Genomic DNA, 24,742 nt, shown 5'->3' with positions numbered 1-24,742 from the left:
ATTTTTGATGAGATGTTGTGGGACGTACGTCGATATCGATCAACGTTAGTCTCGGCGAGAGTATCGAACGCTTCGCGATGAGATGAATATCTGAGAAAAGTCAAACAAAACCAAGATGATGAGATAATTAGTCTTGAATAATAATAATGCCGAAAAGTCGTTGGTCAATCGTTTGAGCAAAAATCTGTCAAACAAATCTCTAGTGACGTTGCTTCCATTCCATTTTTTTAGAATCTTTGGCGATTTTGAATAATTCCGTTTGCCAAAATTTTCTTACCCGCTATTTGTAAAACTGTCTGTTCCGTGGCTCTAAAACTTCTTCGGTGTAACGTTTGACCATTTACGAAAACTTATCCGAAAATACAGGACTTTTGATACAATTTTCAAATTCTCGAATCAGATTTTTCAAAATCACCAAGTATCCCGAAAAAATGCGCAGTCGTTCGGAAAAATCGACAAATTCATTTCGTATGAAACGAAAAAATTTCACCAAAGATTTAGTACACAAATTTTCGTCTAAACACTTGAGTAACAAATTTTTAGCATTATTATTACCGTTCAAAACGGATTATCTCATCAACTTGGTTACGATTCTTTTTCAGATTTTTGTGTTATCGCGAAGTGTTGAATATTCTGACCATGACTCACTCTTGGATGGGAATATACGTTCCGCGACGCATTGAATGTTCCTTGAATTGCACGAAGATGTTGTAAAAGTAACGTATTCGGTGTGAATGTGGTTGTCCGTACTGTATTTATCGATTACAGCAAGGTTATTTGATCTGTTTTCTCAGCTTACCGCATGTTTTTAGTTGAATTTTATATCAATGTCAAACACCCGAATTCAAATTACCGCAATGGAGAGTTAAAATATGCAGCACGAGTGACCGTAATGAAAACAAATCGTGCTACAAACTAGATTTCTAATTACAGGTACAAAAGTATTCGGTTATTCGGTTGTGGTAGAAAATGAAAATTGTTAAGGACTGTATTGTATATACTTGGCTCGCAAGTTAAACCTAAGAGTGTTCGAAATTGTCGCTTTAAAACTCATGATAATTATGTAGGATATGTAACTGTTGATTATAATTATTTAAAAGTGGAAGTAAAAAAATTTCGCAATTTTTTGCATCGGTTATACTTCTTCAACACGGACGCCAAAAGCGGTAACAAATTGAAATTTCAAGACAAGACGCATATAACGGACAACCAATCTCAAAATATTAAAATTCCATACCTAATTCTAATTTTTTTTTCCATTTGGGTATTTTTTTCCATTCCATTCAAATTCCATTCAAATTCCATTCAAATTCTACCCGCTCTTCTAAATAGTCGTGATATACAGTCTCCCATTCAATTATTTAGGATCTTAGATCGATGATTTTGAGCACCTTCAACATGACGAATAATTTATTGCAGGAAAACCGATTATCAAAATTTTGAGTTATTCACGCTTACGAGCTGTGATTTTATCAGTATATTTTGTAACACTATGATAAAAAACATTAAGGAAGATGCCGATTGACTAAAAAATACCGTGAGTCAGGATCAGTGAAAATCGATTGAAAACTGAGAATCGTCCAGTTTCGAAAATTCTTTATTTCCCGTAGAGATTAGAACGCTACCGAATTTTCGATTCTTTCCCAAGATTTTGTTCCAAGGTGCCCCGTTATTTTTCTGCAATTTAAAAAACTGACGACGATTATTTCAAAGTTCAAAAACCAGTCATTTTTCGGACAGCATCGCCGTTAATGTTTGATCGATGTTTACGACCCCTTTTCACGCCACGCAGCCTGTGTCAGCGAGGGAGGAACGAGAACTGTGATGAGAGCTTGTCACGGACGGAGAAGCTGCGTCCTGACGACGAGCCCTAAATTGTTCATTCGTCCAGCGACCTCGAATCCGTGCAAGCATTCGAACACGAAGCCTTATCTCTACGTTGTCTACACTTGCGGTAAGACGATCCCGTCTCATTTTACTTCTTTGAGTAACAAACCTTCGCTCGAGTTTGATTTTTTATCATTTGCGGAGCGAAATTGATTGCGAATAACGAGAGTGTTTGCCGAGGCAAAAAAGCTGTCAACTGCATTCAAAATTATACCAGACGCAGTGAATACCGTCGATTGTATTTCAAGATTGTAATTGGTCCGGTGAGATTCTCAACTACACTTCAAAAATGTGACCGATTCAAAGATGGTCGTCAATTATTCTCGTAATTTGCAATTGGAAACAAACTTTAGAAAAAATTACTTTTCAATTAAGTCACAATTGACACGAAGTTAATTACGGTTTAGGAAATTATTTACAAAAATAATCCGTTCTGTGATTTTTAATTCGTTTTGATTGTAATAAATTGTAAAACGTAATCGCAATAGTAATCGTTTCAGTAATTTGTGATCGCAAAAATAATCGCCTTTGTGATTTGTAACTGAAAACCAACTCTAACGAAATTCCTCCTATAACCTTCAATTGCAGCGAAACTGATTACAAATTACAAGTAATGGTAAAAGTTACTCTTGCATTTACTTTTAGAATTCTTTTACAAATTACAAAAATAATATCTTTCTTCATTATTTCCGAAATTTTGCTTTTTCCAATTAATTTCGCTTCGATAGCAAATTTATAAAGTAATTTTGTCAAGAGTTTGCTTTCGATTCGATTACTTGTTGAATAAATTACAATTTGCAGAAGCTATCGGAAAATTTCTGTAATTTGTAATAGATTTCATTTCGAATACATATTACTTTGAGGGGCCAATTTGTAAATTCAGCGGACCTTGACGTGAGATTGAGTAACACGCGTTGTACAATGACTCTGATGTTTGTGCTAAAATTTATTCATCTATCAAGATCTCAACCGTTTGTTTGCAGAGTATAAAATTTTTTTTTGTTTTTTTTTTTTTTAGCAAAATACACTTTAGACAGCCTGCGAATAATAACCGGAATATTAATATATATGTCGTTGTAAATTACTTCACCGCATTAGAATGTGTGACGTAGGAAAAGGGTACGATTAGGGACTAGTTCTCTCAACTGTCAAACAATTACTCTTACTTTACGCCTGAAGCCAGTAGTCTGTTATCCACCTTGCTTCATTATGCCAACAAAGAGGATAAAACAGTTTCTACTACGGTGTTAAAAGTACCAAAGTGCTTTTCCTTTTCTCGAACTAATTACAAACTCCACTCTAATTATGTCGGATCCCGGGGTTCAAACCCTTAGAAACAGCCTCGCAGGTGAGTTACGAACTCCATATGCAAAATCGACTCTAATCCGCGTTAATTTTGGCATAAAAATTTTATACGGTGACGAAAATTTCAACGTTTTACGCATGAAAATTATTTTTAACGGTGCTAAAGATGAAACATGAACAAGTTATTGATCCAAATTTCAATCGTACTTGCATAAATTGTTTTAAAACACCGTAGCAACATAATACATCGAATGGCGTTGATTGTTCAAGTTCAGCATCTGCGAACAGTTCAAATATGTGAAAAAAGTGTCGTGAAATCTGATTTCCCGCGGAACTGTAATTTTTCAATCCATTCCGATCTTGAATCAGATAGGTAATTTAAATTTTTCATAAATCTACTCTTCTCTTTCCTGTTTAAAACTTTATTATACTTTTGTGCACATTATTATTCATTCAGTGAGCACAAAAGATCTGAATTCTCGTATTGAAATTAGCGATACTTTGTATCACGAAGCACCAAGCATCGTTACAAAAATGACGTAAAATTAGGAATGGATCATTTCAAGATTATTCTGTCCCACGCTGCATAGATGAGGGAATATTTAACTATTATATCCCATCATATCCCACGGTGAACGTGTATGTATCGCCCATTAGCTACATTCATTCGCAAAAAGGTCAAAGAGGGAACTCGAAATGAGAACGGACAATCTATGTTGTACGCACAAGCGAGAGTGAGTAATTTGTGTTTAAACAAAGTACATCGGCGAAGAGTAAGATGAAAAAGGTGCGGAAAGGAAAGGAGGTAAAAAAGAGACACACGTGTGCGATGCTCTCATTCGCTGACCTTTCCGATTGCTTTTCCGGGGTAGGATAAACCGGAGGGAATACACAAATGCCGAGAATGGGAAAGGGTGAGAAGCGGGAATATGCTTTGGAGATGAGCCGATGATAGAGAGAGGGAGAAAAAAGGAAACGAGAATAAAGGGGATCGGGGAAAAAGTACCGCAGAAACGAAAGGGACGCGGTAAATAATAATTTTTGCCCCCTGAATGCACGGGCTCATCTTCACCGAAAATAGGACTGACCCCGGAACCCGATTGTGCCGGCCATAAATTATGCCGGCGCACATACAGCAAGTTTCCCGGAGTTCTGCGAGTCCTGAAAAGCTCGCGAAACTTCTGACCGCGTGGTGCCGTCGTTCGTGAAATATTAAGCTCGATTCAATCGCGATTCCCTCAAAGGAAAACCGAATGGAGTGCTTCGGTCCCTTCTCCGAGCCGCGTGACAAGCCGAACTGTGTCTGACCGGTTCGTCGTTCTTTCCACTGCCTCGAACTTGGCGACTTTATCGCGCTAAACGGGTCGCTCGATTTTCCTGCGGATGCTGGTCGAGATTCTTGACAGTCAACCCTTTGAGTCGAAAATTACTGCGCCGAGTCAACTTTTATCACAACAAAGTATTCTCTGCTTTTTGGCCTCCCTGATTACAAATCTAAAATCAGATTACGGAAATTCGAGACGGTCGATCCGATGCGAAGCACGAAAATTTCGAACTTGATCGAATAGGGTTAAAAAATTCTTATGCAAGGGTCTTTGGCGTCGCTGATTGTATTCGCCGTACTGAATTTGCAGAGTCTGATTCCAGATCCGTAATCAGTGATCCCGAAATCTTACAAGTGGTGTAATTTATGGGTGCGTGTCGAAAAGTTTCTTTCTCGGGAATGAATTATTCTTATTATAATATACATTCAATTTGTTTCCAGCAATAACAATAATTCACATCGTATCGCAATAATTACTCTCGAGCATTGAAAACCTACCGGTATACTGTAAGAAATATCAAAAAACCGCAAATAAATGTGTTGAAAAGTTTTCTAAATACCCAAAAAATGGATATGAAATAGGCGGGAAGAATACTTACCGCTGTGACTCAAAGGGTTCAGATCCAAATTCAAACAGTAATTTCATTCGTTTAGTTACTTGTACAGGAAGTTCTGATAAAACTGGGATAGTTACAGTAATGGTTCAGGTATTATTGATATCAAAAGAAAACTTTCCATCTTTTAATCCTTCGTTTGTTTCAATTCGTATTATACCCAGAAGTCTGTTCTTGGGTTACAGTGAATAATGAGAATAGTCAAGGTGTTTATAATGTAAACGACAACTAGAAATCACTCTCGGTTCAAATATCTGAAACATCAAAGGAAATGAACAACGAATTTTTCTAAAAAATTTATTCAATTTCGGAAAGGTCCAAATACCGAATGCAGGGGAATTTTTGTACGTTTTAAATTATCTTATGGCGTTCAAACTCTGAATCATTTTTATAAATTGAAAGAAAATCTTGCCCGGCATGTATTGAGATAATTTACACGAGAAGCTTGGGAGAATTACAACCGTTCGTAATTTTGACCCCATGAAAATTCACACCATCCGGAGTTTGACCCTTCCAACTGATGAATTTCGACGTATTAATGGTCAATCTGAATTTCGGTAGTTCGAAAGTTCGACCCGCACCCCAATTTGTATACCGTCAGGGTGGAGAGAGGTTATGGGAAAATGGCTAAATCCAATTTTCGAATAACGCGGTTTTGCAAATGTCGAAATGTTGTCAAACTAATTTGAATAAATGCTGTCAAGCAATTCGAGATTTAAACTTCTCAATGCGAGAGAAGATAATCTGATCGTTTCTCCACGATTCGATACCACTGATATACTTTGAACGTCAATGTTTGATCGGGAGAAAAAAGTGACGAATCAAATATGTCCTAACCGTTTGTACAAAACAAAAAGTATTCAAACCATCCTCGTTACTCATTTCTTTTTTTTTTTTTGTCATCGATTATTAGTAATTTTTAAACGGTTTTTCACAGTATTTGTTTTTGTTCTTTTTACAAAATAAATTTATTCCTTACAATAAATTGCCGGCAAATCTTTATATTCGAGGTTGCGCAAAATTGTGACACTTTTATGGTCGAGTTACACAAAAATCGCTCGCTCAGAAAGTTATTTCGAGAAACCTTCCGACTCGCCGTTTCTATCACTGGTTTTTCCTCTTCCTCTTCGTTTTCTTTGTTATTGGGCTATTTCGACGTATCACCGGTCATTTCTACCCCTTAATCCATCTTCCAGCCGTCGCAGGTAGTAAATTAATGTTATCGCGATATGACTCGTGAAACCGGCACTTTTGCCTCCCCTCTGATTTTCTCTCAGAGTATAAAGCAATACGGATGTACATTAGACTGGGCCAAAAAAATTGACTATTTTTTTTTTGAAAAATATATTGAAAATATCATTCAGTATGGCAAAAAAAAAAAATTTCATGAAATTTTATGCCCTTAATATTAACTTTAAGAGGTCTATCATCGCTATTTTTGATTTTTAGTAATAATTTGATGTTTTACGTCAGAACTGTCGAAATATTGAAGTGAAAAAATTTATGTTCACTTATCCCTTTATAAAATTAAATTCCCTACAAAAAAGGTCTGATTATAGATTTTTGTCAGACGAGCCGTTTCCGAGTAATTAAGCTTAATAAATTGATATAATTTCTCGAGAATTAATCGAGAATCAATAGATAATATTTATCGATCGATAATCGATAATCGACTTCAATATTTCGACAGTTCTGACGTAAAACATCAAATTATTACTAAAAATCAAAAATAGCGATGATAGACCTCTTAAAGTTAATATTAAGGGCTTAAAATTTCATGAAATTTTTTTTTTGCCATAATGAATGATATTCTCAATATATTTTTCAAAAAAAAAAATAGTCAATTTTTTTGGCCCAGTCTAATGTACATATATGTATACCGGGTTATTCCGTAAAAAATTTTCCTGCGTAATTTGAAATAACATGAAAAATCTGTCTGTAATGCAATTCAGCGCACATTTAACCTAGATTCGACTGCATTTATTCAATTTAGGGAAAATTTTACCGTTCAAGATTCGTCTCATTGTTCAGGCTTAGCCGACTCCTTATTCTCTCCAATCCCAGATTATTGAACAAATGTCGATTCGTAAACTGTTGCCTGAATCGCTCGCATAAATGCCGATGGATTTATACCATAATGTTAGACTGCACTTTATAACATTTTCACCGGATAACTCGTTACCTGTACTTTTCATTGACTCAGAACTGGCTTTCAGCTGTCGAATGTTCTGAAACGGATTTACTGTTGTTTGGGTGAAGTTTCAACTTTGATTTAAGCTCCGGCTTATTGAGTATCGAGCCTTCGTGGAAGGCTGTTTGCAACGTTGCCAAGACGACACAAGATCTGCGGAAAGGGGAATTACTTCAGGTGTAACTTGAACGTGCCGAATCGGAATTGACGAATTAAGTCTGGAAGTTCGATGGATTTCGATTTTCAAAACAAACGATTTTAGATCATGCAAAAACGTCTAGTTATCCAAAATCATACGTAGAAGATATCGAAGTATCGTTTTTATGATTTCATACACACTGTTCCTTTGAATTGATTAAAACGATGAACATTCTATTGTAAAATGATACAAAAAAATTAAATTATTTCTCGCCGAAACATACATCGCATCAAAATTATACGCGGTTAATGATTTTGAAATCATGACGCACGTGTCGCTTGTTCAAAGAACGGACAATTTCCATTTGCTCGTATAAATTAATTCCAAATTTTCTTCGCGAAATTCGGTTATTGAAAATAACCTCATACGATAATTTATCGCAGTCGGGTCGATGAAATTTACTATAAAAATACAAAGATCAAATGAACAGAAGCGTAATTACTTTGGTTCAAGTGTATTTTGTGGTTGCATTCCGGTTGCCGAACGCGAGGTATAAATTTCATTGCGAAATTTCACCCGTTCGCGTTACGGTGATTAATTCGAATCGGCCGTTTTGTATCTATACGCGTACTCCGGTATATTATTCCCGTTTTCCCCTGCATGTGATTATACCGACGTATTTTTACGGGCAGTTGTTATCCCGTGATCAATGACAGGGACGATTTCATTTCGGGTAATCGTAAATTCTCCAAATTGGGATCATTCCCTCTCTCTCTCTCCCTCCTTCTCCAACATGCAAATGGAAAAGCGAATCGGAGATCGAATCACCGCTGGCGAATCCGAAATGTCGAATGAGAAAATCTCTGATTTCCCAAAGGCCGTCGATAATTCAGACGGCAGAATCCAACGTCGGATTTCACGAGTCGATGATGCTATCGGTGTAATGTAAGGTGATCAACGTCCTCACTGTTACGTACACCGTGATATTTTTTGCAGGTCAGTAATGAGGGCCTGAATAATTGACACAACTCGAATTTGGATAATCGGGAATTGAATTGGAACAGAAGTTCATCATAGTCGTATTTAGAATGCAAATATTTTTGTTAGATTCTTGGCAGAATTTCTGTACAAAGCCCCCTGTGGCAAAATAAACAATTACGTAAACATTCTACAGGTTAGTTTAACGTTAGAAAATCATTCTCAGCAGACATTTTCAGGTGTGATTATTTTTAATTCAATTTTATCAGTCCAAGAATATTCAATTCCCTTTTTTCTGTTTCGTTATTCCTAATACGCAATCCAAAGTAAGGTCAGGCGAACTGTTATCAAATGTTTCGATGAAGCTTGAAAGCACTTAATAGTGTGTTCTTTATCGAGCAAGTTAGTTCATTTTTTTCATTCTTCGTCACTAATAAGCCGATGTCTGGAATTTACTGAAATTATGTCAAAGCATTGCTCTTTCACCGTAAAAATCGAAACTTTCGCTTCTGTCCATAAAATGGTAAAAAAAAAAAAATGGATAGTTTCGACCCCAACTTATTTCGTTCTAGGCTCCAACGTTCTTCCGATAGTCCCAAAGAAATTCGCACCCGCCACGTGCTCATGCAGAAGTCCTTTACGGCTTTGTTCTTTATTCGGGCGTATCGACGTGTATCGGTTTTAAAGCTTTATACAATTCCCAGTCTACGACCCGAATACCTAATGGCCGATGGAATAAACGCTGTAGCCGAGTTTGAACCGTAGCTATAGGTGCGGAATACCGCAAACAAAACAAGAATAAGGAGGCCGGTGTATCTGAGAGATTTTCTCCACCTTGCTAACGTAATTTCTATACATTCCTACGTATAGTTATTTACATAGGTCGCTTTTCAGACCTTTTCAGACGAAAAATAAACATTAAATTTAATTTCTCCAATATCGCTGCTGATCCGCATTTTGAACAACAAATCTCCCAAATCAACGGGCAAAGGCGATAATTATGTTCAACGTATCACGTATCAAAATCGGTCCCAGGGAAGCAAAAAAAAAAAAAATAAATATATATCGTCCAATTTTGGTGTTGGCCGAATGAATTAATTTTCGAAGGTGACTCGAGAAATTTCACTCCGAACTTCATTGCCTTCGGATTCATCGAATAAGGCATATCGATTGAATCGGAGATAAGTAGGAATGGACAGCTAATTTACTATCGAAACAGTGATTCGACGAACCGCAACTACCGCATCTATGCATTAATCGATCACGAACGACTTCGAACCCTGTACCGGACTATAAATCCGGGGTAATATCGGGTATAAACCGATCGAGTTAGGATAACCGATGAGCACACAAGGCCAACATAACGAAATGAGCCCGGGCGGGAATGGAGCGGTGATGACTGTTCCCGCATAAATCAGCGGCAGACGCGGGATTTCGGTTTGATTGGGTTGCGGTTGCGGTTCGATGTTACGATACCGAACCTGAAGCCGAGTACGAATCTCTCGGGACTCCGGAAGTCCGCGAGCTTACGTCCGAGCTTCGCGGTCGCGATGCCGCGAGCCTTTGATTACCGGGTACATACCGTGTAAATTGAAACGCTGACTTTCCCTGATTTTGACTGACGCGGAAATCGAGTTGGCCGTAAAATTCAGCTCGCCTCGTACCCTCTAATTTTCCAACGCAGTTCCCAGAAAGGTCCTCGCCGAGGAATACGAAATGCCTCTGCTGCCCGACGAGGACGAAAACCTCCAGGAGCCGGATGTCCTCGAGGAGGGGTTCGACAAGGCAGACTTCAAAGCCGCCTTCAGTCCCAGCCCGAATCTGGTCGGACCGCTTTCCGACACCGTCAACTCGACGTCGCGGACTCCGCAGCCTCGGCCACCCCTGACCAAGGGTGAGTGGGAAATCAACGTTTTACAGGGAGGCGAATCGTTTGACAATTTTTCCGCGATGAATGGTCGCAACGTGACGGCCGAAAGCTCACAGCTTTCACGCGGAAAAGGGGGCGGGGTTGAAGTTGCGAATTTGAAAAGTTTCGAAACCGCCTGATTCCGAATTATTTCATGAGGAAATTTGACGCGAAGAAATCAAACTTTTGCGAAACAACAAGTTTTCGAATCGTCGGGAACTCGGCGGGTCAAAGTTTCGAAATGCAAGATGCCGAAAATTCAAGCTACGATAGAGCAAAGTTCCGAAAAGTAACGTGCCGATAGAGCAGAAATCCGACGAATGAAATTTCGATGGAGTAAAATTCCAGATATTGAAATATGCCCACGCGGCCTAGTTTATTCAACGAGTGGGTGTAAAAATTCAGAAAAAGTGAAAATCAGAGTGATCAGGATTCCGAACGTAAAAATATCCAAAATCCAAAACAAAGAAAGATCAAAGTGGTGAAAAAATTTCACCATGCCAGAAATTCACGGTACTAAAAATCTTCGATTATTCGGAATTTTGATGCTTCAGATGTTTCAGATCTTCTCATTTTTGCACCTTCGGAACTTTGAGCATCGGATTACGGACCATTCGAAGCTTTCACTTCAAGTTTCACCGCCGAAAAATTCGGATTCAGACGCTTTCTAACTTTTAAGATTAGGAATTTCAACCCCGCCCCGTGGAAAAGTCGTTTAACGTTGAATAAATTCAGAATCTTCGACAAGCTGCTACAGTTTCTTTTCGCAACTACCTGTAGATTATAGGCGATGTTCAATTATATAATTACATTTTCCAGCCCGTCCACTAGATCACCAGGTAGTTTCCCATCTCATGGGCTACGTACAACCACTTTTAAAATTATTATAATAACGGATAGTAATGTAATAGTTATACGCCACGTATTCGTGAGAATTGAAAGAAAACGTTCAAAATGATACTGATCATGTCGCGAAATCGAATTCGCGATAGTGATTCAGAAGAATCGAAATCAGAAGCTAGTAAAAGGGAGGATCACCAACTTTGGTAACTTTTGAAGCGACTTGAAAAGTAGGAAAAATGGTTACGTAAAACGAAGCACAGACATCATCGACATCATCGGCATAGATAAGATAGCATCTACTCAAAGAATGATTGTAAGTTGAAATTTGAATCAAACCAACGATCACAGACCAGATTTTCTACAGACGAGTTCTGCGCAGGTTAGATGACAAGTTGATTATTCCCTACGGCTTCCTCCTAGACGAGTTCTTGGGTAGATTAGTCACGAGTTGTTCAACGAAGCCGATCAATTCTCAGACGAGTTCTTAAGATCGCGAGTTGATCAATAAAATAGATCAATTCTCAGACGAGTTCTGGAAAATCAGATCCTCGCAGATAAGAATTTACGTAACAGGTTACGAAGATGCGTCGTTACACTCCTTAGGACGAGATCGATTCGGATCAACTTCACGACGAGGCAGATCCGAATCAACGACATGCAGAGAATCGGATGTTGTTCTAATTCAAAACAACCTCTGTCGAAAATATGTAAAAACATATTGGAAATTCATCCGGATATTGCCTGCAGATGGGAAATGATTCCAACAAAAGAACTTTCCCCCGATTTGAAATCGGAGTTAGTTAAGAAATACTGAGCTCCGCGTAATCGCACTCTTATCGATGTCAGATTCACGTCATATTGATTCGGAAACACGAAGGTGATTCATAAGCTCTAATGTCGATACGTCAGATAAGGAAACAATGACAGGGGCTCCGATTGGAAAGTTTTTATTCGGTAATAATTTGGGAGAACAGGTAAGCTCGGCAAAATCTCTGGAAGAAATTTCTTGGAGTCTGAAAAATAACAAACCTGACTATAAGAAGCCGGATACCAACAAGAAATTACCTTTATTCCCGACTCAACCATAAAGTTAACTTTTTTTACCTCGAAAGCGGGACGAAAATGGCCTAAAACGCATTTGCCGGAAATATGAGATCGTTATCCAGTCTTAACAAGGTCCAACCAGTACTAAAACTGACAAATTTTCACGAAAACTCCAACATTTTTATAGCAATCGTATTAAAAACTTACACCGCAAAGACTAAGAATATCCATGGTACTATCAGAAGATTATTCATTACCACAAGGAGACCGCGTAATGAAATGATAACATCACAAACCCTCAGCAGATGGGTGAAAACTGTATTAGGCGGAAGTGGTTTAGACACGAACATCTTTGAGGCACATAGAACAAGGCATGCTTTCACTTTTGCCGCTTGTAGAAAGATCCTCGATTTAGAAGAAATCAGAAAATTTATTAGTTGGACTAAAAAATCAGACGGCTTTGCCAAGTTTTATAATAAACCAGTGCCAGAAGCGTGTTCATTTGCCTAAGTAGTACTTTCTGCTTGATTTTTTTTTCATGCCCAAAGTTTGTGTAGGAAGGGCTTGTTCGTTGGTTTATAGTTTGTAAATTAGTTCTAAGTTAATTCAGAGTTATTTGTAAATGTTTGATTGATAGAAAATAACTTCAAGTTTAATAAGCAACGCTCTTTTCACGGGATTGTGGTGAAAAGGGAGAAGGCATTCGGTAAAAAATGTTGTAGGAATTGAGAGTTGTTTTGTGAATAATAAATAAAGTTATTTACGAATTTCGTATCGCTGGTATCATCAAGTGCACTGGAAAAGTTTATTTCAATTCATTATTCGATTTAAGTCGTTCCACCTCTGTTGTAAAAGTTGATCAGAGAGATTCTGGCAACTTTAGTTCATCTAAAAGGAAAAGTCTTCCAGATAACTAAAGACCAGGATTTAATCAGCTAAAGATTTCAGAAATTCACAAAACTTAAAAGAAAACATCTTAAACAAATCACCAATTTATCTCGAGATAAATTATTGATGAGACTTCTCGTAACGAACTAAATAAATAAATAACCGTAATAATATAAAGTGGAAGATAGAAATTCGGGCGACAACACCTTCCCATCACAACGTTTAGAGTAAATAAAAATTATTCTAATTAATTAAAAGGTATATTTATAAAATAGAATTTCAAAAACATACGTGTACGTTTGTGTTCTCACAAGCATTGTCGTAAGATGCTTTGAACATCTACCTGATGATCTAGAGGACGGGGCAGAAAATACAATTATGATCGAACTTCACAGGTAAGTTCGTTTGATCATTTAATTATAAACTCGGTTCAATATGATCGTCATACTTTTTAGTGTTTATTATATCTGGAGATAAATATTAAGAGAAAAGAGAAGAAAAATAAACTTCAGTCAAAACCTCATGCTCTCAATTTTGCAGTAGAATTTCTTTAATCGAATAACATACAGGATTTTTGGCAGTTCGTGCAGGTTAATTTCTTTACTATATCCACGTATTGCCTGAATATAATGTGAAATTTGGCAAATTTTTCACCTTCAGCCGTGGCTATGCGATAAAAATTTTGGAGTTTTGAGAGAGAAAGGAAACTTAACTATGAACTCCCTGTAATCCTGTTGTTCAAATGAAAAAATTCGAAAGCTATGCAGACGAATTTAGAATTGAGAATTACTTGAACATGCGATCAAATATACGTAAGGTTATAATATATTACATTATTTTATCATGTGATTATACTTGGCATAACTTCCATTGTAACGCGACGATATTTTTTTTCTCTGACGATAAAAATAAACCATGTTCTTTGCAACATGTCCCGAAGGAACTAGTTTCGGGTCATGGAAAGCTCCTAGCATTTTATGAATCGACGTCATTGGATATTCGAGCAAAATTAATTCTCGAATCGAGTAAATACGCTCTATTAGCACAATTCAATTTCACGTTGTCTTGATTCGACTGAATTTTTCTGTTTGCAATAAAAGCACTAAGTCTCGATAACAGCAGCTGCTATGATCCCACCTGCAGAGCACTGTGTACCATATCTAGCTATCTGGTAAAAATTTTCGCCGTAGATTTCACCACGTAACTCCGCGGAATATCTTTCCGGACGTCTTTGTAAAGTGCTCAGTAAAATGCACAGAGAATTCCTGAGTTTCCTCGATGCGTTCTCCACATCTTTTTCAAATCCCTCGCGATTTATTTGCATCTTTCAACAGCTGCATTCTGATCTGCTCTGACACGTTTATCAGTGGTACTGAAATTCTTTTCACGTACATACCGGTAGGATTCATTCATTTCTGTGGAATATATTAAAAATACTCGTTTATTTTTAAGATCAAACTCATCTGATGCTATTCATGCTTATTTGCGTAAGTAAATGCTAAGAAAGTTTCTCAGGAAACACGGTAAAACTTTGATGGAAAAGAGTATCATGTTTCATGGGATACTAGATAGCCAGTTTTTACCGATCGCGAAAAGTGTACTCATTTTAACCAGTGACTCCATTAATTTTTCAACAGTAACTGGATCAATTTTCTTTTAATAAAGTCAAAATAACGCAGTGTCGCTTTACGATGTTGGTAAAGACAGACCAAAGAATCATCTCCCCATTATAAATGTAACAATTCCGATTGCGACCAGAAAAAATTTCCGCGTTCACCATTTTTACACTCGAGCATTTGACGGCAACGACGCAACCGTTGATGAAAAGTGAGGCATGTTTTGCTGGTTACATTTACAGAGGGTGCGGGTTTCGAGGGCTCGAAAGACGAAGGCATGTTCTACGTCTGGATCGGCCTCTGCTCGGGCGTTCTGCTGACGCTGAGTGCTGTTCTGGCGAGGGTTGTCGTTCAGCAGTTGAACTCCGGCCGTCCCCTCACCCCCGACACACCGCCGAGGACAAAATTCCCCGCCGACTTGGCCGCGATCGAGGCTGAGGTCGACCTGACAACGACGACGCTTTCGATAACGAAGAAAAAAAGGTAGGCTATCACGGGTGTTTTCAAGTACAGTCTGCAGTATGTGGGATTGCCTACCACTAAGGTGAACAAATATCGGTAATACAGACCCACCGAGTTATCGTTAGGTAGCGCGTGTAAAGTCCTCGCCAGTGAGCTGGAACTGCTCCTGTAGCAGTTGTTTCAGCGATGAATGATTCAGAACTTGTGGTTATGAGACAGAAAAATTATGCCGTATTTCCGTAGCTGTCGATTTACTTTGTAAGGGGATAGATAGCAGAGAAAGAATGACAATCTTACACATGGTAATTTCGCTTTATTAGAGACAACTTGACGTACAGAACCGAAGCTCCTAATTACATGCAATTAAACGTATACGTCATACAAGCGCCTCATCACAGACAATTTTTTAGGCACAAAAATGTCTTTTAGATATGAAGATAAGACTGAGTTAAAATAACCGCTCACGACCACACAAAGCACTTGAAAGTTGAGGGATGGAAAAATGCACAGCTGTGTTGTAACACTCTTCGGTTGTTGCTACACATTTAAATTTCATGCACACAATTTTGATGAATCTAAAAGCGATACAATCGAAAAATAAGTTATACTATTATATTCTGTGATATTTTTTACCGTGTGTTATGACAAAATTTTCTTCATTTTACATGTAAAGCGTGCCTCACGTCGTAGAAGACACCATGACGTTTACTGCGGCGGAAAATCGGTACCCGCTGCGACCTGTTTCGACAACGCATCGGGGACTCATGGAGACGTCTCTGGTGACGACGAATGACCTGGTCGAAGCTTCCCTCCGGAATGGTCAGAACCTCTGTTGTCCTGCGTGACGTCAGGGCGGTGGTCGCCAATCCGATTTTCGCGTGACCGCCTCGCCATCACCATCGACTCTGGGCAGTACTCGTTGTCATTTGGAAGACGGCCGCCACTCGGCTGGAATCGGGAGCCCCGAGAACAACAAACCAAGGCCAAAGGCCCGGTCGTCTGACGTCATTGGTCAACCGAAATCGTGCACGAGGATGTACTGTTTCTAAAAGTGCATTGATCAATCTCCACGATTCGGAACGGACTATATTGAAATTTGAAATGTTTTTATATAACGCGAACATGTTTTACGCGTTTTTCCATGTCTGTTTTCCGTACTTAAAGTACTCGTTTCCATGCCGGTCGAATTGCTCTGCGAATGCGCGTGCGCGGAGTACTGAAAAGACCACTTTTAAGTTCTTGGAGTTAAAAGTGGTCTTTTTTGTACTGCGCGCATGCGTTTTCGTGTTTAGTGAAGAACGCGGAACATACTCTTGTTATATAAAGAATGGTGTGCAACAAGAAGGCAACGGTTTTTTTCGCATCGCGTATTTGCGTATTATCGTCTTCGGTTCGCCTACAACTCATATTGCAAACTTACGCTCGCCCCGAAATGACCGATTTTGCCTCCCTGTTACCACAATATACTATAGTTTGATATGAACGGGAATTGGAATCGGAATTATTGGTTATGATTTCGAAAAGTGTACCAGCCACAACACAAAAACGCATGTCAATCCGAACTGGAAGTCGTACAGCATATTTGGCAATCTGATAATTGCGTTTCAGTGACATTATAGGTACGATAAAATTCTATACGATGATATTAATCTTTTTTCATTTTTAAATAACTCAAATTTTGTTAAAGCTCTTAAAAACCCGTTTGCAATACTCGCCGATTTTTTTTTACAGCTGGAACCCTCTACAGCTCTTCAAATTCGGTTTCAAAATATGATCTTTAGTTATGAATAATGTCTGAATGATTCCGGGATCATCGAGTATTCTTTCATTTATAAAATAGTATGTTGAAAAAGAACATTCTAGTCGAAAACCTGCCGAGAAGGTTTTACAACAACGATAAAGTATTTTCGCATGGAAAATCAGTTACACATTATTATGACTGTTCATGTCATTGATCATACTTTTTTAATGTAAGAGGCAGCACGTTGTAGAGACTTTTATTTGTCGACTGAGTAAGTCCTGTGGTTTATACAAATTTCGCGAATGACACGCCTTTTTTGTTCGAGAAATGATTGAATAGTGTTATCTCTCAAGTTTCAGATGATGGGACTGTGGTAGTTGATTTTTGTGATCTAACCAAATTTTTTAGAGGCTTATTGGCAGTTTCTCAACCAAAATTCAACTCTATCAACATCAGTTACGTTATAAGTCAACTTGATGTTTAACGGAATCTTACAAAATTTACGAGTTCTTCAACTGGCTTTATGATAATTGATTCATGGAGGTCTGACTAGATCTGCTCAGCATTTAGAGTTTCTAAAGTGAAAGTTTGACCGATCCAAACTGTCGTCCTTCAGACTGTAATTCTCGCAATTTTGTACTTTTGCACAGTAAATTTCCACCGAATAATTGTAAATACAGGTATATGTGACTGGAAAATTCTTCAAGCTTGGTGAATGTAGGGTATTATAAATACTGTCTACTGAAAATTTCATGAAATTCTATGGAATTTTTATTACTTCGATGTCAAAATTACTGTCATTCTCCAAGTCTTGGATATACACCTTTGATTATTATGTTTATAAATGTACTTTACGAACCAAGTTGACAGTGAAATATATAATATTCTAAATTATTGTTTGTGAACTATCTGTACATAATACATTATACCTTTGTTTGTTGTGTAACATCTTTATGCTGTATAATCAATAAATCCTATAACTATGTTTCAAAAACAAAACAAAGAAACTTTCATTTCCAAAGATTTTAACATGCAGCAGTCATTAGTATCATTTCCCACCTGAATAAGAGTGAGTATGTGCAAATTTCTATCGCAAAAATTCAAGGCAAATGAATCATCGCTTAGAAAATTACCAAGGAAAACAAACGAAAAGTCAGTCTATCATAGGCTTTTGTCGTGAGTTAACATTTCAAAACTCGAACTGAGAAATATTAGTCTTTCTGATGAGAATTGGCAAGTGTTATTGTCTATTTCGACAGACATTCTAGTGAAATAGCAGAAGCTGACCACTTTTTCTTGCTGATTGTGCGAAACTGATATATACGTGTTGCATGCCAGTGAATAAATTAATCTTGACCAGCTTGTGCGTTCGGCTCAAATATTTTCCTGATACCAGGAGCAATTTTTCGCTGAAATTTGTCCGATTTCCCTGATTTTAAAAAGAGGCACAAAATTGAGCGATTAAATGCCCTCTCAAGCAAGCAGGCATGCCTTCAGTCACACAGCGTCGACATCACATGCAGTCAATCAATCAATCAATGTGTCCCTGTTATTAGAAGAGCTCCTCGGTTCTCCTGCGCTCCTGATACCAGGAGTAATTTTTGGCTGAAATTTCTCCGAATTGCTTAGTTTCAATGAGAAATGGCGGGAAAATTAGCGATCTCATGCCCACTCAATCAAGCAGGCATGCCTTCAGTCACATAGCGTCGACATGACATGCAGTCAATCAATGTGTCCCTGTTTTCAGAAGAGCTCCTCGGGTCTCCTGTGCTCCTGATACCAGGAGTCATTTTTAGCTGAAATTTCTCCGAATCACTTAGGTCTGAGAGAAAATGGCGGGAAAATTAGCGATCACATGCCCTCTTAATCAAGCAGGCATGCCTTCAGTCACACAGCGTCGACATGATATGCAGTCAATCAATGTGTCCCTGTTTTTAGAAGAGCTCCTCGGTTTTTCTGCGCTCCTGATACTCGAAGCATGCATGCCATCAGTCACACAGCGACGATATCACATGCCGTTAATCAAAGTTTCCCTATTTTCAGAGGAGCACCTCGGCTCAGATGCGCTTTTGCTACCAGAAGCGGTTGTACGCTGAAATTCCTCAGATTGTCCTACCTATTACTCGATTCACCAAATGGATAGTCCGATCGTGGAATTATTGTCAATCCATTGTATTTTATTTCTCTCAATTTTGCGAGATCTTCAAAATTGCTCAATTCTGCCATCTTTGGCTGTTCATTCACGCAAGGTTGCGAGAGAATCTGGTCCCACACAGTCCAGTTGCTGCGAGCAACGTATGAAAGTAGACGCCCGAAAAACTCCACTAGATTCACAAAGAGGTGAGGAAAAAAAACAACGAGACCCAAAGTTTTAGTTTCGGTCTATTCAATATACCTGAATTTCAGTACAAGTGTTTTGTCGTCAGTGTATTGTAGTATAACAAGTTGCCAAATAATATTAAAGTACAAAACAATATCTAGAAAGACAATTGCTATGTACATTAGTTTCAGTCGAATATGAAAAATGTTATGTAAGATAGTTATATTTGCAGTTTATTAGTATAGCTTAAGTTATGTCCTGCAAAGAGGTGCAATCATCGCCGATGTTCGCGTAGGGCGCGGTCGGGCGATCACCCATGTCGCCAAATCTATGGGGGCGCCACTGCCTGGTGCAGTCCGCATAGTGATAATTAGATAAAAGAGAAGCAGTGCTGAAAGTGTACAGTATTAAGCCTTCAAAGGGTTAAAAAAAGGAGGTTCAAAACTTTCTACGTCGAATTCGTTAGCTCTGGGTAAAGCTGAAGGAGAGTGTTAAAAATTCTCACATGGGTTCCATTAATTTGAATCCGCCCGAACGGATCAAACAGCAAGCTGCCAATTTCCCATTTTGGAAAGGGGCGCCACATAATCTTGAACCGGGGCGCCAGTTGTGCTAAAACCGGCACTGCTCATAAGTTGACCTACCCCAGCTAAGGAATACTACCCACATGAAAAATGTTACAGAACATAGTATATGCAAGCATATCTTAAGATAATTAATTATTCGAGATTTTATTCAATTAATTCCATTAAAGATAAACCATACAAATAGTTCGAAGTAATTTCAGCAACGTGATCCTAGTATCAGAGATCCATACTTAATAAACCACAATTATATTCCATAATCAATCACTATTCTACTTTAATGAAGCATATAGAATATTACTCGTCTAAAATAATAACCAAAAGCAAACGCTATTGTATCTTAGTTAAACAAATTAATCCATTGTTGTAATATTCTGTAGTACAGTAACAGCATATTCTAGAAGTAAAACTACGCTTAAAATATAACGTCCCGTAACCTCAAGAACGCTGATGCTACTACTAAATCAAAACCCGACGGCCACCTGATATACACAAACACGGCCTTACATACAGGCCTTGCAATGAACGTGGTGGGGGGTGGTCAGTTCACGTCCAAAACAAAAGCACAACTTATGGCCACAAGAGCGGCGCTACGAGTTATTCATAAGCTTATTATTATTATTTGGCGGAACCCTAACCTATCTTTTTGATACTCATATACAGATAACCTTACGTTGTAACATGGAGACCAGCCCCCTGACACTCACCACTTCTCGTATACTAAAAAATTGTACGCGTTTTGTCCCCGTTTTTTATTTCCTCTACGTAGCACTAGTAGACTTCTGACACACTCGCTGCCTTCGCTGATGGCGCGCAAGCTTGTCAGACAACTACTAGCGCCACTAGTGGTGCGGATTGGCGGCAGAATCGAGGGACATTTTGCGAACCACTTTTAGCAGCGTGTGTCAGGGGGCTGGCCTATACGATGCATACGTGAGAATCGGTTTTGGTAGCACTGCCAGGCGGGTAAAATCCGCGAATCGTTCATCACTTTCACAGTCCATTTTGCCAGCATTGCGTTCCGCCTCCTTACCTCTAGTCTCCAGAGAGGTTTCTCTCTGTAGTCTCCATGGACTTAGCGCCATCCATGTCGAGCTTCGATGTTCGAGTATCGACTATCGCATATCGTAACGTATATCGAATCTCGAATGTCGTCGTATGATTTGAATTATAACCGACTAACTTTGTTGATAATAACCTTAAATATATCACCGAGTGTCAGAAGTACTTTTGATGTTTGTATAGGATACTATTAATCAAAGTAATGGTCAATTTGAGAACATAATAAATTTTTCAACGTTAAAATAAGCCATGGCGGAATTGCAAACTGCGTTAACCGCAATCAGATTACTGCGAATAAGTGTCCGGCAGCTTTTTAATCCTGTGGGAAGCGACCTGGAAGTCGACGGTGGTGAAGATAACTCGATGACAAATTTTCCTCGGGAGCTCCAGGAATTTCTAAGTACTATTGCTAGCCGTGTAAGGTAAATTACACATTACTCACACTTCACCAGATAATAATTACTACATGCCTGTGATTATTTAAATTTTCACGCTTCTGAAGTTTCTATCGATCGATCAATCTTTCATGTCTGGAAAAATGAATTACTGACTGAATGTTTGCAGAGATGTAGAACAGGCGGTGAACACTCTGGAACCAACTCCGGAACCGTTCGATCTTCCAAGTATGATGTACCTGGGCCAGCACACGACACAGGAAGGACAAGCGTTCCACGACACATTGGTAAACACTTATAGATGGATAAAGGATGTTGAGGAGAAAAGCGACGTCGCCCAAACACTACTTACTCAGAACTCAATGACGCGTTCGTACCTAACTGCGGGCAGACCAGTGAAAAAAAGATTGCGAACGGCCAGTCATAACGTTCCTCCGGAGTAAGTACTCCAGTACTTGCTGTCATAAATTGTGACACGTGGAATCGACGGCAAGCTTTTTTAACAAATGATATCAACAGGCAAGTCGACTCTGTCATAATGACAATAAACAGACTGTACGACGACATGACGATAACCATTTCACGACAGCTCTCCTCCAATGCCGTGCTCCACGTCACTCTTGGTCACATTTTGAAAGCAGTGATTGCATGCAAGGGGTTGTTGATCGAGAGCGTGGTCATAAAAGGGTACGGAGAGTCGACGGATTTGTGGACAGAATCGCGACACGAGGTGTTCAAAAAACTTACAGAGAATGCATACGCGGCTATGCTTCAGTTTGATTCACCCACTTCACCTGAATGCTCTGTTATATCGTTCATGGTTCGTTTAATTATTCGTTTTGTTTTGGGCGACGGAATAATGCATCCTCCGAGAAAACTTGATGAAATCTTTGCATATTCTCCAGGACTGGTTCCACAGCTTCACTAATCTGTTCAGTGTACCTTGCAAACGATGCGGATTGTATCTTCACAACTTCCTGCCGCCTACTTGGCGAGATTTTGACACCTTGGAGCCTTATCATCAAGAGTGCAGAGCCTCGTAATTGAAATCCCGTAACTTATTACGACTGGTAATAAACTAGAAAAGTATGTACACACAACTTGGTCTTCTCAGTTTGTATTAACAAAAAGGCGCGACTTCTCTTCAATCGTTCTTATTCAATGAATCGCAGAAATAAAGAATGATTGGAATCAAATTTCGACGAATGGTAAGTTTTTCTAAGCAACCAATCATCGCATTGACCTTATATAAATTATGCATGGTCGTAATTGAGTGTTCTATTATTTACCGTATTGTTCCGAGCATAAGACGACCCCCAATTCTGAAGAGTGTTTTTCTTAATTATGACGTAAGACGAGTTTGCATAGTCCGTTTGGAGGGTGCTGTCAACGACGAAAAACCTCGGCGAATATTCGGAACAATACGGTATTTCGTATATTTGCTAAATATACCTGGTATGTATAGAATAAATGAAGGAATACATATGTCAGCAATTACTACAATACTTCAATTATTACCAATAAAGCTTCTAACGACCTGAATGATCAAATAAAAGCTTTTCATCATTTAACAATTGATTAATAATATCAGTATTGACAGCTTGAGAATGGCATAAGTACTTTCAATCGGTTTATTCGATGATAAACAAAAAACATTCTGTCGCTAGTGTTTGAACCGTGTAGCTCGCCCATTGCCGATAAGAATCCAACTTTTGTCATTTGATCTGTACAATTGTCCTTTGTTTTGTCAACTTCGCTTAAAATATCAATACCTGTGTTTATGTTTATGTGTGTTTGCAGAGCTGATCAAGAAACACCAAAGGGGCAAACCATTTTGTGATACTAAAAAGAGATTTATCTACAAACTGATAGGGAGCTGTGAAAGTCTCCGTTAGATTAGGTTATTACGCACTGTAAATAATTGATTCTACAAGTTTATGTAAGTAGGTTTTTTTTTCCTTTTTCTTTATTTATAATACGCTAATTGTATATTATTGTGTTTAACTGCTACTAGCATGAGTTTCAATCACAGAGCTCTATAACGACTGAAAATGTGCGAAAGCGTTATTTAATTGAACAAATTGCAATTTATACCTCCTTTTTTCATCTGTGGATGTTTATTTCAATCGAAATACTGCGTCCAACGTCCCACGGACGTAAACTCCGGTTGCAAGTGATCTACAGATATTTTTTCGTTTTGGTGAAGCCATCTTTTGAGTTCTGATCACTGGACCCGTATTATCGATATTATTATGAATTTCCATACTTGCTAGTTTGATCGCAACATCATTTATTAATTTTTTCCAATTTTCGCAACAAAACTGTACTTTTCATGGGATAATTATTCATTTTTATTCGGTATATAACAGGTGTGCAGTTGATTTATCTTTATTCTAAATCTGTATATCATTCTTAATATCACCATATCGTAATTAATTCTATGTATAATGACAATCATAATCATAATAGTATCGTTATAATGTAATTATAATTATGGTGTAATTGTTATCTTCACAGAACTGTACACATCCATAATTGGAACATTGGCGCTTTAACGAGGGCGCAAGTCATTGTTTTTTTCATTTTTGTTTTTTATTTGTGTGGTAATGAACACATTGTTACTGTAATCACGGGCTCGATGGACTCTGGGTCCCAACTTTGTAAGGCTCTATCTACTTTGCGTCAAATGAGCTTACCGTGATTTTATTTATTCACTCAAAACATTTTCTGCAAATTAGCTACCCTTTTTAAAATAAAATATATGAAATGCTGTATTTTATATTCATCGATACATATAATTCAGTGTGTCGTAAAATACTTTTGAAATTTGTAGAATTGTTATCGTTATTATACTCAGGCTGCACCATATAGTATGAACTTGGAATCATGGTAGAAACCGTAAAAACTATTGGAAAAGCTTACAACTTGCCTGATTAATCTCGTCGGTTATTACTATATGTTTACTAATAATAACGCCTGTGTACTTAACACGCATTTATAGTTCTGAGTCAAAAGAATTGCTTCTATTTTACCAGTTATCGTATTGAGTTCATAAGCTTATAACATTTAAAAAATGGATATGCTAGCTTTACTCGGTCCGCAACTATAACTTCAGTCTTAACTTAAATTATTGTTAATAATATAGTATCGTAAAGTCTGATAGTACCACAATGCGAGGAAACCTACTTTAGCATATTCTCAGTTCAATAGCTTTATTGCCTTTCTCACTGATTCTGTATGTTTTGGACAGCTTATAATTAGAAGTTCTTTTTTTTTCAATTACGTTTATATGGTGCGCAGCACTGATAATGAAATTATTCAAGTAGCATTTCACGAGATGCGAATAAACGATTTGAAAAATCGTCTTTCATTAAATTCATATTTAATTAACACGATAATAGAATTCTTTCTCATAAGTAGCACTTTGATAACTTTTGAGA

General features: G+C 38.1%; 2 protein-coding genes across 4 annotated transcripts in view; both read left to right on the top strand.

Annotated features, from left to right (window-relative positions):
- LOC124223145 (uncharacterized) overlaps positions 1 to 17,835 on the top strand; it is a 76,530-nt gene extending 58,695 nt beyond the window's left edge. The window contains exons 8-11 of the mRNA XM_046634877.2: positions 1,793 to 1,954; positions 10,123 to 10,332; positions 14,981 to 15,221; positions 15,874 to 17,835. Coding sequence (XP_046490833.1) covers positions 1,793 to 1,954; positions 10,123 to 10,332; positions 14,981 to 15,221; positions 15,874 to 16,045 — 785 coding nt within the window. The 3' untranslated portion in view covers positions 16,046 to 17,835. The remainder of the gene's footprint in view (positions 1 to 1,792; positions 1,955 to 10,122; positions 10,333 to 14,980; positions 15,222 to 15,873) is intronic.
- Positions 17,836 to 20,868: 3,033 nt separating this feature from the next.
- LOC124222684 (mediator of RNA polymerase II transcription subunit 27-like) lies at positions 20,869 to 24,650 on the top strand. Of its 3 annotated transcripts, XR_006884086.2 has the most exons (6): positions 20,869 to 21,329; positions 21,472 to 21,741; positions 21,822 to 22,122; positions 22,208 to 22,510; positions 22,612 to 22,757; positions 23,103 to 24,650. XR_006884086.2 is itself a non-coding variant. In XM_046633915.2 (5 exons), exons 1-4 carry the CDS (start codon positions 21,157 to 21,159, stop codon positions 22,343 to 22,345), a joined length of 882 nt encoding a protein of 293 aa, XP_046489871.1. In that variant the 5' UTR covers positions 20,869 to 21,156; the 3' UTR covers positions 22,346 to 22,388; positions 23,103 to 24,650. The 3 variants fall into 3 exon arrangements, 1 of the variants encoding a protein (XP_046489871.1); XR_006884085.2 differs by lacking the exon at positions 22,612 to 22,757; XM_046633915.2 differs by lacking the exon at positions 22,612 to 22,757 and having other exon boundaries at positions 22,208 to 22,388.
- Positions 24,651 to 24,742: the final 92 nt, after the last annotated feature.

The sequence above is a fragment of the Neodiprion pinetum genome, chromosome 7 (assembly GCF_021155775.2).
Source record: "Neodiprion pinetum isolate iyNeoPine1 chromosome 7, iyNeoPine1.2, whole genome shotgun sequence".
NCBI classification, from domain to species: Eukaryota; Metazoa; Arthropoda; class Insecta; order Hymenoptera; family Diprionidae; genus Neodiprion; species Neodiprion pinetum.
This window is presented reverse-complemented; position numbering and strand designations above follow the sequence as displayed.

Bases quoted from the DNA above. Each gene is read 5' to 3' on its own strand.
- LOC124222684 (XM_046633915.2), top strand. From the start codon at position 21,157: ATGGCGGAATTGCAAACTGCGTTAACCGCAATCAGATTACTGCGAATA. The intron at 21,330-21,471 runs GTAAATTACACA...GAATGTTTGCAG, and splicing joins ACTATTGCTAGCCGTGTAAG to AGATGTAGAACAGGCGGTGA. The intron at 22,123-22,207 runs GTTCGTTTAATT...CATATTCTCCAG, and splicing joins GCTCTGTTATATCGTTCATG to GACTGGTTCCACAGCTTCAC.